At 39.0% G+C, this 17,135-nt stretch overlaps 1 protein-coding gene across 1 annotated transcript in view; it reads right to left on the bottom strand.

The window, feature by feature from the left end:
- Positions 1 to 218: 218 nt before the first annotated feature.
- The window catches only part of CAMKMT (calmodulin-lysine N-methyltransferase), a 641,387-nt gene continuing 624,470 nt past the window's right edge, over positions 219 to 17,135 (bottom strand). Inside the window, exon 11 of the mRNA XM_082249844.1 lies at positions 219 to 505. Coding sequence (XP_082105970.1) covers positions 428 to 505 — 78 coding nt within the window. The 3' untranslated portion in view covers positions 219 to 427. The remainder of the gene's footprint in view (positions 506 to 17,135) is intronic.

Genomic DNA, 17,135 nt, shown 5'->3' with positions numbered 1-17,135 from the left:
GTGTATGGACTTTTAAGGTGCAAAGTATTTTCTAAATAAATTTGATATGTTTTTATAAAGTTTTGTGTCAAATGGGTACCTTAAAAGTATCTCTGTACATCTAACTGACTTTGGATGTGGTATCGTAAGTAAGTCTGTCTTTGTTTGTTTGGTATTTGACCCCCAGAAATAAAGAATAATTGACTTCTACAAGAGGTAAGTACACACACAGCTGCAGATAGTGTAAATAGTTTCACTTTTATTAATAGTTTATTGTTGGATGAGTTATAGTAAATTTTCTACACTGGATAGAAACATAAGTGTAGAATTATACAGTATACAAAATATATAAAAGCACGTTCAAACAAAGGAAGATATCAAATTAATCAATACATGGGGCGTGGAGACATTGGTAAGTGACACATTGTTATAGGACATCAGATTGATGTTATCTTGACTTAGTAATAATAAGAAGATGTGGATAATGAATGTTTGCATCATAATTGTCCTTATCTTCTTCCGCCATCTGTAATAAAAAAAAGTAAAGACAACAGTGAGTTAAAAGGAAGAACTTTGGTATGGTGGTATTAGGTTTACTGTGTATGAAGGTGAGATTAATGGAGCTTCATAAAAAAGCATACAGTTATTTGGCTCCTCACATAATTGGCAATGTTAGGTAGTTACAGAGAGCAAATTACACTACTAATGTTGATTTTACAAGGTGTCATTAGACCTTCCCATGTAAAGATATCCGTAGACATTAGATTTGTAGCTGCTGCAAGTGATGGCTATGTCTTTGCAAGCCTTAAGCAACCATTTCATTAAAGGAGAGGTTTGGGGCATTGAAAATTCAGACCTCCTTACTCCCTTCTTTTCTGCAGCTGTCCCATGTCAGATCTAAGATAGAGAACTGAGTAATCACATGACTGCTGATCACTCAGCTCTCTGTCTGCTCAGAGCGGAGAGCAGTGACTGTCAGACCTCTTTCCAATCTGTTCCTCCAGCACTCATTAGAGCGCTGGGCAGGAGAGGATGGCAAGCGCATCTGGCTTCGGCTCTCAGCCGCGTTATTACAGCTGGAAGCAGTTATCAAATAGACATCTAGATGGATCCTGACAATATGGTCAGAATTCTTCTAGAGCCTGGAGCAGCACAGTGACGTCAGCTGAAAGCAGGCTTTACCTCAGTGTCAACCAACTCTGGGTCACAGGAGAGCAAAAGTAAGTGCTCTCCAATGACCCACAAGAGAAGTATGACAAAAGAACTTTAGCCATACTTCTCTTTTAAGACCAAAAATATGAAACAGGCACATCTGAAAAGAGTACTTACCTTTCCCGCTGCCTGCACCATGAGAACACTGCTCCACAAGGGGAACACCTGCATTGATGTATGCATGGAAACTGACACTTCTGGGAATGTCAATTTTCTTGGTACCCCATAGTGCTCAGTGATTCCCTTCACCCTACTTCCATTTTGCTGTTGTGTATCGTAATGATGTGGAGGTCAGCAGAAGGAGCTACTGAGTGCTTTGCGGGACTAGGAGATCAGCACCCCCGAAAGTTCAATTTTCCCAGTGGACTGTTCCCACTGGCTGCACCATGAGAACATTGCTCCATTAAGGAGAAGTCTTACATTGATGTATGCATGCAAACTGACACTTCTGGCAATGTCAGTTTCCTTGGTACCCCATAGTGCTCAGTGGTCCCCTCCCCCCAACTTCCATTTTGCTGATGTGTACTGTAACGATGTGGAGGTCAGCAGAAGGAGCTACTGAGTGCTTTGGGGAACTAGGAGATCAGCACCCCCGAAAGTTTATTTTTCCAGTGGACTGTTCCCGCTGGCTGCACCATGAGAACATCGCTCTGTTAAGGAGAAGTCTTACATTGATGTATGCATGGAAACTGACACCTGACACTTCTGGCAATGTCAGTTTCCTTGGTACCCCATAGTGTTCAGTGATTCCCTTCACCCTACTTCCATTTTGCTGTTGTGTACTGTAATGATGTGGAGGTCAGCAGAAGGAGCTACTGAGTGCTTTGGGGGACTAGGAGATCAGCACCCCCGAAAGTTTAATTTTCACAGTGGACTGTTCCCGCTGGCTGCACCATGAGAACATCGCTCCGTTAAGGAGAAGTCTTACATTGATGTATGCATGGAAACATACACTTCTGGCAATGTCAGTTTTCTTGGTACCCCATAGTGCTCAGTGGTTCCCTCCCCCCAACTTCTATTTTGCTGATGTGTACTGTAATGATGTGGAGGTCAGCAGAAGGAGCCACTGAGCTCTTTGGGGGACTAGAAGATCAGCATTCCCGAAAGTGTCATTTTCCCAGTGGTCTTTAGCAGAGTATTCTTCTTAAAAATATTGACTTTCTAGAGGTATGGACAGGAAGGAAAGTATTCTGTCTCTTCTTTTGCAGGTATGCCAGTTCCATAGTTTTTCTTTTTTTTTCACAGGACCACTTTACAATTTCAAAGGGTTTTGTTGACAAGGATGCTCAAGTCTTACAAGTGAATGTTATAAACAAGCCTGTTACATGAAACTTAATTTATTGTTTGATTGAATAGCCACAGTCAATGTTCACTGCAGTTTCTCTTTATCGATTCTAAGGCTGCTATATGCACATCATGTACATATACTGTAGGAACCTGCAAAATGGTACAATAACAAAATGCATAAAGCTTAAAGTAGATGTCAACTCTAACTGACATTTAGTTTACCAAACAACTGTCTTATAAACAACCGCCATGTTTATTTTCATTCAAACACTGTTTTCACCCTTTTTCATCCTTTGTTACATCTTAGTGCTATGGATCCCATGTAGGCCCTTTGCAGCCAACTCCTGTCTACTTGCACTCCAGAATGGTATCTGGATTATGACAATAGTGGACCATGCCTGTGAAATGTGCATCAGCACAACCAATGGTAGTCTCCATTGGGAGAGCAGATGACAATGCAGGAGCACAGATCGACGGCAGGGACTATGTTGTCTCCCCTATCACCTGGAAGTACATGAACAAGGACATTCATGGCAGGATCACCAAGTAATACTTTAATGAATGGTACAGATCTAAAAGAGGACTGAAGAATATTTTTACTATTACAAGAACATGCTATAGAATATATAAAATGTCAGTTATTGAGTTTACACATAACTTTAAATCCTTTTTTTTTTTAAAATAGACAATGCCTCCAGTTATAAAATAGGCAGTGCAATGCTTTATTGCTAGTGTTATAATGAGCTTTGGAGGTGTTAGTTGCACACATAAGAAGCAATAACCTGTTAAAGCTCTTAAAAGGATTTAGTGAATGGGTTTACAAATATTTTGAAGGCCAACTCCACCAAAAATTCGTCACTTGGCTTTAAATGTTTGCTGGCAACTTGAAGCATATGTTAGCTTCCTATACGAGTCACTCAAGGGAACTTGGGGTGAGTTATTTCCACCAAACTTTCTAGCTCTGGCCAACAACTATGACTACTAAAAAGCCAAATAATGAGGTCAAACCCCAATATATCCACCTTGATTATAGAAGGAAATGGAGACACAAACGTGGTGAAGGGTTGCCAATGTGTTGGGCTTTGGAGGTGTTGGTTGCACACATAAGAAGCAATAACCTGTTAAAGCTCTTAAGAGGTTTTAGTGAATGGGTTTACAAATATTTTGAAGGCCAACTCTGCCAAAAATTGGTAATTTGGCTTTACATGTTTGCTGGCAAGTTGAAGCATATGTTAGCTTCCTATACAGGTCACTCAAGGGACCCAGGGGTGAGTTTTGTCCACCAGACTTTCTAGCTCTGGCCAACAACTATGACCACTAAAAAGCCAAATAATGAGGTCAAACCCCAATAGATCCACCTTGATTAGAGAAGGAAATGGAGACACAAACGTGGTAAAGAGTTTCCGCTGAAGTCTTAGAGAAACAAGGCGTTGGAGGGTAAATCAAAACAGTAGTGATCATGCAAAAACATAAATGTGGGGAAAATGATCCTCCTAAGTAAAATGTGGACAAGAAGGGTAATGGGGATATTTTTTATTTTATTTTTTAAAACTGAGAGTGGGGGAAATTTTAAAATGGTAATAAAAATATTTAAAAGCAGCTTATAAAAAATTAATGACATTCATAAAGAGAGCAAATTGATTTACAAGTAAACATTACTTTCTGCTTGAGGGATTAATACTACTTTACCGAAACATGAAAATATATTAAGGATGCTATTGAAGTGGTTTGAAACACAAAATAAGTGTCTTCTTGCTAGTAAAGTTTGAGCAGTGAAGTGCAAACAACTCCTTCAGAAATTAAAGCATACCAAAACCTAAAAACAAAAATGTAATATACTGCAGCTTGGAGGTCCTTAGATATAGTGGACACATTGGGATTGATTTACTAAAACTGGAGACTGTAAAATCTGGTGCAGCTCTGCATTGAAACCAATCAGCTTCCAGGTTTTTTTTTGGCAGAGCTTAAAAAAAGCTTTAAAAAAAAGTTGAAAGCTGATTGGCTACCATGCACAGCTGCACCAGACTGAACCAGCACTCTCCACTTTTAGTTTATTGGTTTACATTTCTCAGTCTAAGAACCTTTTCAGTAAGTACAGAAAATACCTGTCGGTCTTGCCAGAAAGGAAGTGTCCTTGTCACACCTTCTGAGAACTGAAAAAGCACAAATATCTTAATTTTTCATGTGTAAACTAATGTAATAAAGAAAAACAAAGCCAGGCCTTTTTTAAGTCCAGGCTGTGTAACAACCATGGCTGCCCCCATAGATACAATGGAGAAATTAGTGTAGACACAGACAGGAAGTGTGGTGCTTGCAAGATTCCTGGATAAACAGCCTGAAAAATAATAACAAATACAGCTACATCTAAGGACTGGAAAACTCAAATATATTTACATTTCTTTTTTGGCGGGCGGGGTTAGATACCCTTATGGCCCGTACACACGATCCGAAAATCGGACGAAAAATAACGCTTGTGAAAGGATCGGACGATAATCTGATCGTTAGTACACAGCTTACGAGAGGCGATCACGACAGTTCGCCCGATATTATCCGGCGTGCAAGTATAAAAATTTTGATCGTATTATAACACACCGTACGATAATCGTATTATCAGTATGTTGTTCGTCCGAAAAAAATGCTGAGCAGGAGACAGCGCATGAGCAGTAGACATAATTTTCCCCTCACACGCTACAGCGTGGTTACGCATACCGGAAGCTTTTGAATCATCGTCCGAGAAAATTCGTATCGTAAGTAACCTCTCCCATTTGGGAATATAATTGAGAGTTCCTAGCAACCAAACAAAAACGGACGGATTTTTGGATCGTGCGTACTGGGCATTAGATACAGGACCTTTTGTCTGATTTGACAGAATTTGACAAATTGAATGGACCATTTTTTTTACTGAACACTAAGCACCCATCTTGTCAGATTTCTTACAGTTGTGTATAGGATCATCCTCACAAAATCAAATTTTCAGTGTATTTGTTGGACAGGTAACCACCTGCCAATTGCTACCTATATCTCTTGGGAACATTAGTGGTGTTTTTTTTTTTTTTACTTGACCTTTGTCCAGCTACTGTGATGGGAGATTTACAAAGATCTCTCCCTGTTGGATAATTAAAATCTATTTTATACAGACAAAAACAGCAAAGTAGAAGCCGCCAAAACGCCAAGATGAGCAGAAGAAGAGCCAGGAACAGAGGCTCAGCATACCAGGTTCAAACTACAAATAATTAACTAAAGTTAATAGACGGTTTACTTTTCAAGGGAATTTTTAGTTTAGGGAGCCACTTTGCAAAGGATACCCAATCACGTGTAAGGGAATTTAAAAAAAAAACTGAATTTGTGCTTGCTTTCACGTGATTGGGTGGTGGAAGTCAGCAGAGCTTCACCACATCCAGCTCTGAAGAAAATTCTCTTGGAAAGTGAACAGCGAATTTCTCTTTAATCACTTCTGGACCGGAAGATTTTCCCCTTAATGACCAGGCCATCTTTTGAGATTCTCCACTGGCAAATAGGGGCGCGTGCCCCCAGGATCACTCCTGCAAACCACCGTACAGGTACAGCGATTCACGGGAACCAGCCGCCCGTATATCGATGGTGGCTGGTCGGCAAGTGGTTACTAAATCAACCCCAATGTTTTGGGTGGACTAGCTCTTTAATGTATTCTTCAACACATGCAAAAAGTAAAACTTCTCTCCTTTCTTTTTGGATACAATGAGGAAGATACTAAATATCTCAATAGTGTATATTTTTTTATGATGTGGGCTATGATCCCGTCATTAATTTATCAAATAATCTGCTGTATCTTCAAAAGAGATCAGGAAGTTGACATCAAAATGAAAGTGTGTCTACAGTCAAAATTTTTTTGTTTTAGTTTTGCATTGGGTAGGCAATGGTTAGAACTAGAGATAAACCGATTATCGGCAAAGCCGATATGTCGAGGGCCGATCTGCACTTTCCCCGATATATCGGAATTGGCCACCAAGGTGACCGAAATTTGCCGATATTTTGGGAAAGTGCTTGTACTGGAGTGATGCTTGCAGCTAGAGGCATCACCCCGGTACCGGCGTCCATAGCCGATGGTCAGCTGTCTTGTAATGACAACCGACGTGGCTGAGAAGCCGCTCGGCTGTCATTACAAGGAGCGGGAGGGGATGTCCCCCCGCCACCTTCCACGGCTCACCTGGGTCTCCCGTCCCACCAGGAGACCCGGGCAACCATCCTTAATTGCCGCCTAAGAGAAGACCTGATCAAAGCCGCATTCGGCTCCGATCAGGTCTCCATGTAAAAACCCGGAAGTGATGTCATGACATCACTTCCGGGTACTCAGGGCCAAATTCAAAAAAATGACAGCATTCAAAACAGCCAAACTTGGCGCTTTGAATGCTTTTAAGTGCAGAGAAGGGGTTTAGGGTCTTTTAGACCCCCAGATCCCTCCACAAGAGTACCTGTAAAAGAAAAAAAAAATTGAAGGTTCGAAAATATCAGCCAATATCGGCCGATACTGATATGCGATGACCAAAATATCGGTATCGGCAATAAAAAAACGATATTGGTCGATCACTAGTTAGAACCCCTGTCAGGTTTTAATTTGCTGTCTATGTCTTATTGGGGAGATTTCCCTTCACTTGCTGCCCCTAGAGGCAAAACAGGAAGTGAGAGGAAATCAATCCAAAGTGAGAAGAGATTCACTTTTAGGCTTAGCTCAGATCTATGCATGTCGGTAATACATGCAAAATTGTGCACTTTCCTGACACGCAGAGAAACGCTCTGCCCTTTAGCAGATGCATGGAGGTGCTAATAGCACCCCCACATTTAGCAAATGATTTTGTGTAAAATGGAGATGAGTCAGGGACTTCTTTCGTCTCATGTGTAGGACTGCACAATGAAATTAATAGAATAGCCCTACATGTGACATGGGGAAATGCACCTGTGCTTGGTCGTACCTGTAGCTATGAACCAAGCCTTAGAAAGATCGTCACTTGAACACCAATGCTGGAGACAAATCCATGTGTTACTACACGGGAATACACAATCAGTGGTGCAGCACCATGCATTTGGAAAGGCACCCAAAACACCTTAATGCTAATATGTTTCAGGGCACCACAGGAACCATGTGTGCTTTGTGGTGTGCTACACTCAAAAAAGAGGTTCCTGTCCGATTTCATGTGCATTGGGGTGAGTTGGTAGCCCAATCTAAAATTAATGCACCACCTTAAAGTTATATCAAAGACTTTTTTTTTTTGTTGTTTAAAAATAACAAACATGTTATACTTACCTGCTCTGTGCAGTGGTTTTGCCCGGATCCTGCTCTTTTTGGGTCCCTCGCTGGCACTCGAGGGGGCACCCGAGCCAAACCACCGCTCTGTGTGTTCATTCAGATACAGAGCCGTGGCTCGGCCCCACCCCGCCCCCCTCTCTCCTTATTGGCTCACTGACCTTGATTTACAGCAGCGTGAGCCAATTGTGCCAGCAGCTGTGTCTCAGTCAATCAGGAGGGAGAGTCCCGGACAGCCAAGGCTCTCATGCAACATCGCTGGAACGAGATGGGGGGGGGGGGGGTCGCTGCACACAAAAGATTTTTTATCTCAATGCATAGAATGCATTGAAAAAAAAAAAAACTTCTGCCTGTAGAATCACTTTAATGCTCTACACATTGACTTGCAAAATAATTCAGGTTAATTTGCATGCGCTAAAACAGCTCAAGGTGTGACGAGGGCCTTAAAGATTTCTCCTCACTTCCTGATCCAGTGACAACTGTCAATTTTTGCATTCCCCAGTGACCAATTGTCAATGGGAACAGGGGCGATACTGAGGTTTTAACACTTCCCTAGGCTATCCAAAAAAGAAAAGTTTTAGATATAGTGTAAGAAGCTTTTATTGTGGTCTTCTCTTGCACACGATGGGGTTAATTATTATATGTGGTTGTTTTTCAGATTTTGCGGTTTAATACAAATCTATACATCCTTTAAATAAACTGTGTCTCTGCTGCTTGGGAGAACAACTTTTTGCTACATAAACAACATAAAAAGGTCACGCCGCAATAAAACCAATAAACTGGGTAAATAATCAATACATTAAAAATATTAAATGTAGGTAACTTGAATGTATTATTATTCTGTACATTAAACACCACGTGAGTAAGTCCATAAACCTGCTTGTATAATGGTCAGTGATTAAACACCGCAATGGGTTTTATGGCTGGAGACTGGAGAGAAATCACGTGACATTGCCAGGCACAATACAAAACTACAGGTGATCTAATTGCATTATAGTAGCTTTTAATGCACCTACTTCTGGCACACAAGGGCTTTGTAGAGCTTTCTGTGAGCTTGCAAACTAAAAATAAACACGAAATTTAAAAAAAAAATATTCGCCAAGCTACAATACAAAAAAAAAATAACCCACCATTTATAAATAGAAAATTAAACACAAAATTGAAAAAAAAAATATTTGCCAAGCTACAATACAAAAAAAAAAAAAACCCACTATTTATAAATAGAAAATTAAATCATATCAATATTCATGCCACATAAGGTGAACAGTCATAAAATACTTTTTTCAAATTTAAAAACAACCTAGAGTTATCTACATTTAATTGGTGATAGAGATCACACAATTAATTGTTTGATAATAATAAAAATTATATATATATATCTATATATGTGTAAAACAAAATTATTAAAACCCACGCTAAAAGAGTATTTATTTATAAATATATATATATATATATATATATATATATATATATATATATATATATATATATATATATACATATATATGTAGATAGATAGATAGATAGATAGATAGATAGATAGATAGATAGATAGATAGATAGATAGATAGATAGATAGATAGATAGATAGATAGATAGATAGATAGATATATTTTTTTTCCTTAAAAGAAAAACAAAAGAAAAAAAAAATGAATAAACAATAAAAATAAAAACCTTACACTAAAGTGATAAAATTGAACTGCTTCATATAACAGTTAGATAAAATAGTAAGTTAAATAATTTCTATAGCTGACACAATGGTAACACAAATTAAAGAATTGTTAATGTTTAAGTATTCATTTTATAAAAGTGAATAAATTACAATGAAAACACAAATAATAAACACTGAACCCTGGCAAAAAAATATATATTTTATTACATGTCAAACAAATAGCCCTTTTCACATAAAAACACATTTCCTCAATTAAACTAGTTTCATTCTTTCAGATCATTGGAATGAAAAAAATAACAAAAAAAGCAGTGAAAAGGAAGTGATTTTCCAATTTGATACGCAAAGTAAGGTCGACGAGGACCGAAGGAGGCACAGTAATATAGTTGCTATTAGTAGCATTACGAGTTACAGTATAATTGGATGTAACGTTCTTAGACCCACCGGGTGAACAGCCACCGCAGGAGGGGGAGAGGTGGGTGGAAAGCCCTACTGTTTACTTTTAAGACAATCTACAATTATCAACAACACTCTGCACAGATTATAAACATCGGGCACTTGGGATGGGGTGTTTAAACAAGGAAATGGAGGTGAAAAGTCATCTGTCTTTACACCATGCTATTCCCCATTCTCTTTAATAAGCTTTCTACAAGACTTATATAATACTAGCCACATACATTGTCAAAGAAAAAAAAAAAAAAAAGCGACAGCAGATTTAATTTATTAAACAAAAAAAAAAAAAAAAAGCTGTTGTCAAAATTTTCTGATTTACAAAATTTACAAAATTCACATTTTAATGAACACAGTTATAACATGAATTAAAATTGTGTGTCTTTGCCCGACAGTCAATGTGAACATTTTGGTATTTAACATCTAATATCGGACTAATTAATTTGGTGTGTAAAAAAATAAAATAGCTTAAATATTTTTTTAAATAACTAATGAACTTTCACAAATATACAGGGCTTAGAATTTCATCTTTGCATTATTTTCTCTAAATGGTATGCTATATGTTGATGTACTCGATAAAAAAAAAAAAAAAAAATCCAGCAAATTTTCTTACACTTGCTAAAGTAGTAACCTTATGAATGCAAGGTAAAAAAAAAAAAAAAAAAAAAAGCACAATTGTATAAAATGTTAACATACCTTTCACATAGCTCGGATCCTGAAGAAGGTGGCAGGTTACGTTCTGACAAAAGCACTGGCATATAGCGTAGCTACATACACAGTTTTGATTACAGGCTTGCTTTTTAACGGAAATAAAATTTCACAGCTAACAATGAGAGGTGAAAAGTTTAAGAGGCAAATCTTTTCCTCCTGATCACTGACTGTTAATCAGCTTCATGGGTGGTTGCCTAAATCTGCGGATTTTTTTTTTTTTTCTTTTTTTTTTTGTTACTTGCTTTACTGCCAAGATTGTAACTAATTTTTTCCCCTGTTGTAGGAGGAGGGGAGGACAACTCCCCGCAGAATGCAGCTGTGTATGAGTGACATGACGCGCTAATGCAGAGGGCAAAATTCATGAATCTCTTCACAACCATTTGTGTAACAAGATTAAGATGGGACAGCAGAAAATAGCTGCATTATCAGGCTCCTTACAGTTTTCCAGCTGGTTACGCTCTATTCCAAAACAGTAGGGATAAGAGGATAACATGCAGCCTCCGGGAAGACGCCTCTTCTTATTTTGGGAGCAAAAATCATCCCCAGGAAGATGAGGCATGAAGGATATGTAGAGCCAAAAAAGACCCAATCCTGCCAAACAGGCAGAAATATTGAGTTCTACTTATCGGCATGAATGTTAAAGCTAACAAAAGCTCTTTCTGTGAACAGAGGACCGGCAGCTGCGATTTACACAACAATGTTGAAAAAAAAAAAAAAAAAAAAAGCACACACACCGGTGCTTCCCATATAAATGTCTGATCAGGAATTAGAAACTGGCCATCTCTTCTCTATTCTTTAACTTGTAACAAAAGAATGAAAGCATAAGAAAAAAGGACTTCAAGGGCTCGTAGCAGTGCCAGAAAGCAGCCCGACATATGAAGCATAGAAAACCACATTTATGAGTGGGATTAAAGTTTTTTTTTTAAAGCTGAGCAAGAGTGTTTCGAATATTGTCACCATTGCGGATTTTGCATGGTACTGGTATTTTATTAAAACAAGATTAGGTGAAGTTGAGCAGCCCCCCAGGTGCAACCATCAGCCCACAGTTACCCCAGACACCAAACCCTTGCAGTAAATACCAGAGTTGCCTGTCTGAGTCTTCCTATACATGCCTAAAAAGAGACTTTTCTACTCCTTAAGTGCTCAAGCGCCAGAATGAAAAGATGCCACCTTTCCCAATGTGTCTATAAGCACACCACCACCACCCAGAACCAAGCCCCTGTCATGAAGCCTAATGTAGCGAGCAACATTTATGTCTTCAATGCTCAGTGTAACTATAAGTGATTTAATTTGAGGCGCTACGCGGGTTAGTAATGGTTGTTTTAGTGTGCAAATGTAAAACCTGTTAAATTTGTGCCATAAACCATCAAAATTTTTACATAAATATTATGAAAATTATTACAAGGAGATACGAACATGGATATTGAGAAAAATTGATAAATAAAACAAAATGTAAAAATGAAAAGACTGTGTCCAAAATGAATAAAAATGGTGTCTTCTACACCCCGTGCTTAAATGTGCTCTATATTTTCGTCTCACTCGTGCTCCTAAGTGACGCTCCTCCACCTTAGTATAAGGTGCCTTTTATTTATTCCAGAAGGGACACCTACTCCAATATATATGGCTAATTAAAGTTATGGTAAACCAATCTACAGTGAGATTAGTACGATGAGATCAGTGTCTTTTATTTAGTTCATATACAAACTCTAGGCTCCTACCAAATATTCAGTGTCTTTTATTTAGTTCATATACAAACTCTAGGCTCCTACCAAATATTGCAATAATCCCCTTATTGTAATTTCTAAAATGAACCACTAGAGGGATATCGCTAGAGGGATATATTGGGGAATTTTTTATTATTGATAGGTAAACAGAAATCATGTAGATATAGTACTATTGTTTTAAGGAAACATTTTAAAAACTAGTATGAATTGATGTTGTAGAGTTTCAAGTATATACTATTATCGTGGCCGGAGGTTGTGAAACGGAAGATATCACCCAACAAGAAACAAATTAGCAACCAATTTGCATATTTCCAAGTCAATAAATGGACAACAACACATGCCAGGTTAAGAATTAGAGTGACATACCAATGGACCAATTAAAAACGAGGAAGGGATATATATCAAACCGTAAATATGGCCGCTGCATGACTTCCTGATGACGTCTTCTGGCGAAATGCGTTGAGGTCCGCAGCAGTAATACTTCCGGTTTTCGTTGGAACACAGGGGACACACATGCCGTTCCATAGCGTGGGCGGCACTGATTACTACACACCTAAACTAAAATAGTGGGTGCCGCTTGTAGGCACAACAAAATATTGAATGATTTATCGATTTATCGATTATTTTATGTGGAAAAAGACATTTTAATAAATGTATTGCACAATTATATGCCTTATGCTTTATTCTGGGGACTCTGATGATTTGGAGCCTGATTCAAAGCAAAAGAAAAATATATAAATCTGCCAAGGTCGAGACCATTTTGATTGAAGTAATTGGTTCCGAAGATGTGAGTTTTAAGTTGAGACCAATTATATATATATATATATATATATATATATATATATATATATATATATATACACAGTACAAAGCTGTGAGGGTCCTGGTGGCCGAGATCCATCTGGTAAGTGGCCCCCTTATACGAAGGTGGAGGAGCGTCACTTAGGAGCACGAGTGAGACGGAACTATAGAGCACATTGAAGCAATGGGGTGTAGAAGACACCATTTTTATTCATTTTGGACACATTTTTTACATCCTTTTCATTTTTTTTAATTTCTTTAATTTATCAATTTTATCAATATACACATTCATATCTCTTTGTAATGATTTCCGTAATATTTATGTAAATATTTTGATGGTTTATGGCACAAATTTAACAGGTTTTACATTTACGTACTAAAACAAGCAATACTAACCCACATAGCGTCTCAAATTTAAATCACTTATTAGCGCACTTTGGGTTCATTCACAAAATTTACAGCAGCTGCATGGCAATTAACAATTTGTACACAAAGGAGGCACCATTTATTCAGTATAAACTCTCAGTATAACTATAGCATTAAAATATATATTAATGATCTAGAACTGGAGACATCTGCTTTTTTTTTACAGGCTAAAAAATTATTTACAGTCTTAAAAAAAATAAAAAATTCACATATTTTTGCAGGAAAAAAATGAAAAAGTATTATTATTTTTTTTACAGGAGTCTGCAAAGCATTGAATCCATGATCAGGCTCCTTCAGACTCCTTCTCCAACTCCCTGCCCATATAGAGGAACGGGCTTTCAGTTGGAGAGCTGGAGGAAGTTTCAATGAACTATGAGTGTGGTGGTCACCACACTTCTATTTCATTGAGAACTAGAAGACCGCCTGCCACAGTAGCAGACGGGACTTGCAATTCATTCGTTCATGGATCTCTGTGAATGAATCACGTGGCTGTGCAGGTGGAGAAAAAAGCCATGGGAAGAGGGTGGGGTGGCAGCTTTGAGGGTGTTCTGGAGGTGGGGGGAATTTGCTTGGCACTATTACATATTACACTCCATGTAACACGGTGTAAAAGGTAGAGTTAGCCTTTAAGGCTTTGTGCAAACAGGTGTATTAAAAAACTCCTATATACACCGGATCCTTCTACCAGGAGTTGGCAGGAAAAATTCAGCATAAAACTGCTAACTTTGGTGCGTAATTATGTGCATTTATTAGCATTTATAGGCATATGGTGTTTAGAAGCATATGCACATACATTTATTTAGTTGGCGAGAATATTTATTTCTTCTAGGCACTAGAATAAACTTCCGGGCATATCAGTGATAAAGGATAAAAAGGTGAAAGTATTAGTTTCTAAATGAAAAATAAATGTCAGTTTTCACGATACACAGTGCTTTAACAAACTACATATCATCCCCTTAGTATTTACATATACAGTACTTTACATGAGGTTGAGCAGCAGTTCCAAATAATTCACAAGAGTTGACACTTCTGGAAAATGCCAGAATTACACATTGACCATCTGTGCCTGGCTTGTGCATGCACAGAGTGCCAGAACAGGCTCACCGAGCACCCAGGGAAAAAAAATGTCCATTTGTGCCCTCCTCCACCACTGCTAACACGTGTTGTAGATGGGTGTACCACCCTGCATGTTTTGATGCACCCATTCTCTGGCTGCCTACAGTTGGCATGTAGAATACACTGTACATGGTTGGTTATTCACTTGCTTTCTCGCACATGGGGTGTATAGTTTTATGTGTCATGTGTTTTTCATGTTGGTTGTGGGTGCTTTTGAGCGAGAGGGGTCACTCGAGTTCCTCCACACCGAACCATTCAAATAATGTATTCATTGACCTGGCATATTCATCCTGGGACAGAAAAGAGCCACCCCCAATTTTTTACTGCAAAACTGAAAGAGCACAATAGCTTAAAACATTGTTGTATGCTGTAGCATTGACAGAACCTTTCACTGGAAACACCTGAGCTCAATAATTCAGGCTGTCCATATACTTTTGGCCATGTAGGATGAGTGCATTGGTCAAATGTCTACTTTGTGACCTTACCAGACTCTTATCTGTTCCTTCTCTGCCTGCTATAATCACATGATCAGTCTCAGTTTGCAATAAGTCACCTCTACTGGAAACATGAACTATATAATTTGGAGGGGTTTCCACATATTATTAGCAATATAGCATAGCACTAAGAGCGGGTGTCCATGTCCGGTGAATCAAAGATTGCAAAGTATTCTTATAATTTGGCTCTTAATAGTCAGATTTACACTTGTACAACCAATTTATGGGTACGAAGTGCTTGCATTGTTGTGAACAGGGTAAAGGCCTGGGGTACCAACGGCCAGTGCCCTTTTTCCCCACGGCAGTCATAGGCACCGGTGTCAGAGAATATCGAGGGACCCTAAAACAGGTGAATTTGGGATGTTCAGGGGAATATCCTGGGGCTCTCAGAGAGAAAATTAACAAAGAATTCAGCTTGGGCAGGATGGTGAGCTCTTTCAGTGGTTTCACCTCTGGAGAGTGGTGCCAAAAATAGAAAGGGGTAAACATTGTTTGATACTGTACTCTAAAGGCAGGTCAATGAGCAACACTGTAGCAGAAGAGATGTTCAGGATACAGTATCAGCTGTTGGAGGATGCCTAGGATATGGTGAGGAATACAGTGAATGCCCAATTAGCCAAAATAGACTTTTATATGGCATTTAGACTTCTGCCTTTACACCTAGAGAGCTGGAGCCTGGTACCCTCTCTCAGGGCTATGAATGGGAATGAGCTCTGCAGTACAGAAGAGTTCTAATACCAAAGACAGAATAGGGGGAGAAGAGGCTGACACAGCAAACAGTGAATATGTTATGAGGACTCTGGGACTGAGTGGACTCTGGCCTCAACTGAGTCTGAGAAGGCTTAACTGAGGGTGTTTCCAGTTAATATTGTATGGCAAGTATGATGACAATCTGCAAATGGGCTTTGTTTTGATTTAAATATCTGAAATCGTTTAATAAATGTGGGTTTCACCAATTTTGCTATAAAGGTATTGTTTGTCTCTACTTGGGGACAAAAAGGACAGAGTGGGCCCTCTATGCCTTACAGTAGGTGCAGTATCAACATGAATACAGGTAAGGCTCGGGGTCCTGATGTCAGGTACCATTTTTTCCCTGAGCAGTCATGAATGCATGGGTATCTATGGGAAGATTGTGGCACAGTTGGAAATTGGGTCAGGTAGAATTTAAGAGAAAATGGTGGGAGATGCATGCCCCCAGGGTGGGGGTTTAAGAGAAGGCTAGTGCATGACAGGAAGTGGCCTGCTAGCACAAGAAAAAAGAGGGCGTGGCCACATATTTAAAAGCAAGGGTGGCAGGGATGGCCTCTCATAGATTCAATTAATCTAGAACAGTGGTTCTCAACTCCTGTCCTCAGGACCCACTAACAGGCCAGATTTTAAGTATTACCTTGGGGAGATGCAGACTAAAATACGGAAATCACGGAGCAGCAAATGAAATCACCTGTGATGTATTTCAGTTATCTTGCAAACCTGGCCTGTTAGTGTGTCCTGAGGACAGGAGTTGAGAATCACTGATCTAGAAGGAAGGGCATTCCCACCCACACCCAGTTTTTCTACTCTACTACTATGGAAACCATTGTCACAGGGACAGTAATTGAGGTGCTCTGTGTACTGTAGAGGTAAAAGCACCAAAACTCTATAGGGGTTCAGAGTTTTCTCTACTCTTTCCAAAACAAAGAAACATTGTTTTCGCTGAACAAACACTGTATAGGCAGAACTCCGGCAAAACATAAAAATAGAAATGAATAGTCCTTTAAAAATAATATAGCAAACCCACATTTTGCTGCAATAATCAGCTTCAATCCAGGGTCCCCCCCCCCCGTAGTACATTTTATCTGCTGTTAGATGTCCTCAAGCTGATGACCAGAATCATTCTACCCAGTCTGAGCCCTGGACCTGTGCCAGTCTGTTAAAAGAGAAGCAGAATAGTGAGAAGTTCACATCTCTGTCCTCTCTCTATCTTCTCCTATTAGCATGCTTCTTGC

The sequence above is a fragment of the Pelophylax lessonae genome (assembly GCF_965119305.1).
Source record: "Pelophylax lessonae genome assembly, chromosome: 3".
In the NCBI taxonomy this organism is placed as follows: domain Eukaryota; kingdom Metazoa; phylum Chordata; class Amphibia; order Anura; family Ranidae; genus Pelophylax; species Pelophylax lessonae.
The sequence above is the reverse complement of the archived record's forward strand: the minus strand, read 5'-3'. Positions and strand labels throughout refer to the sequence as shown.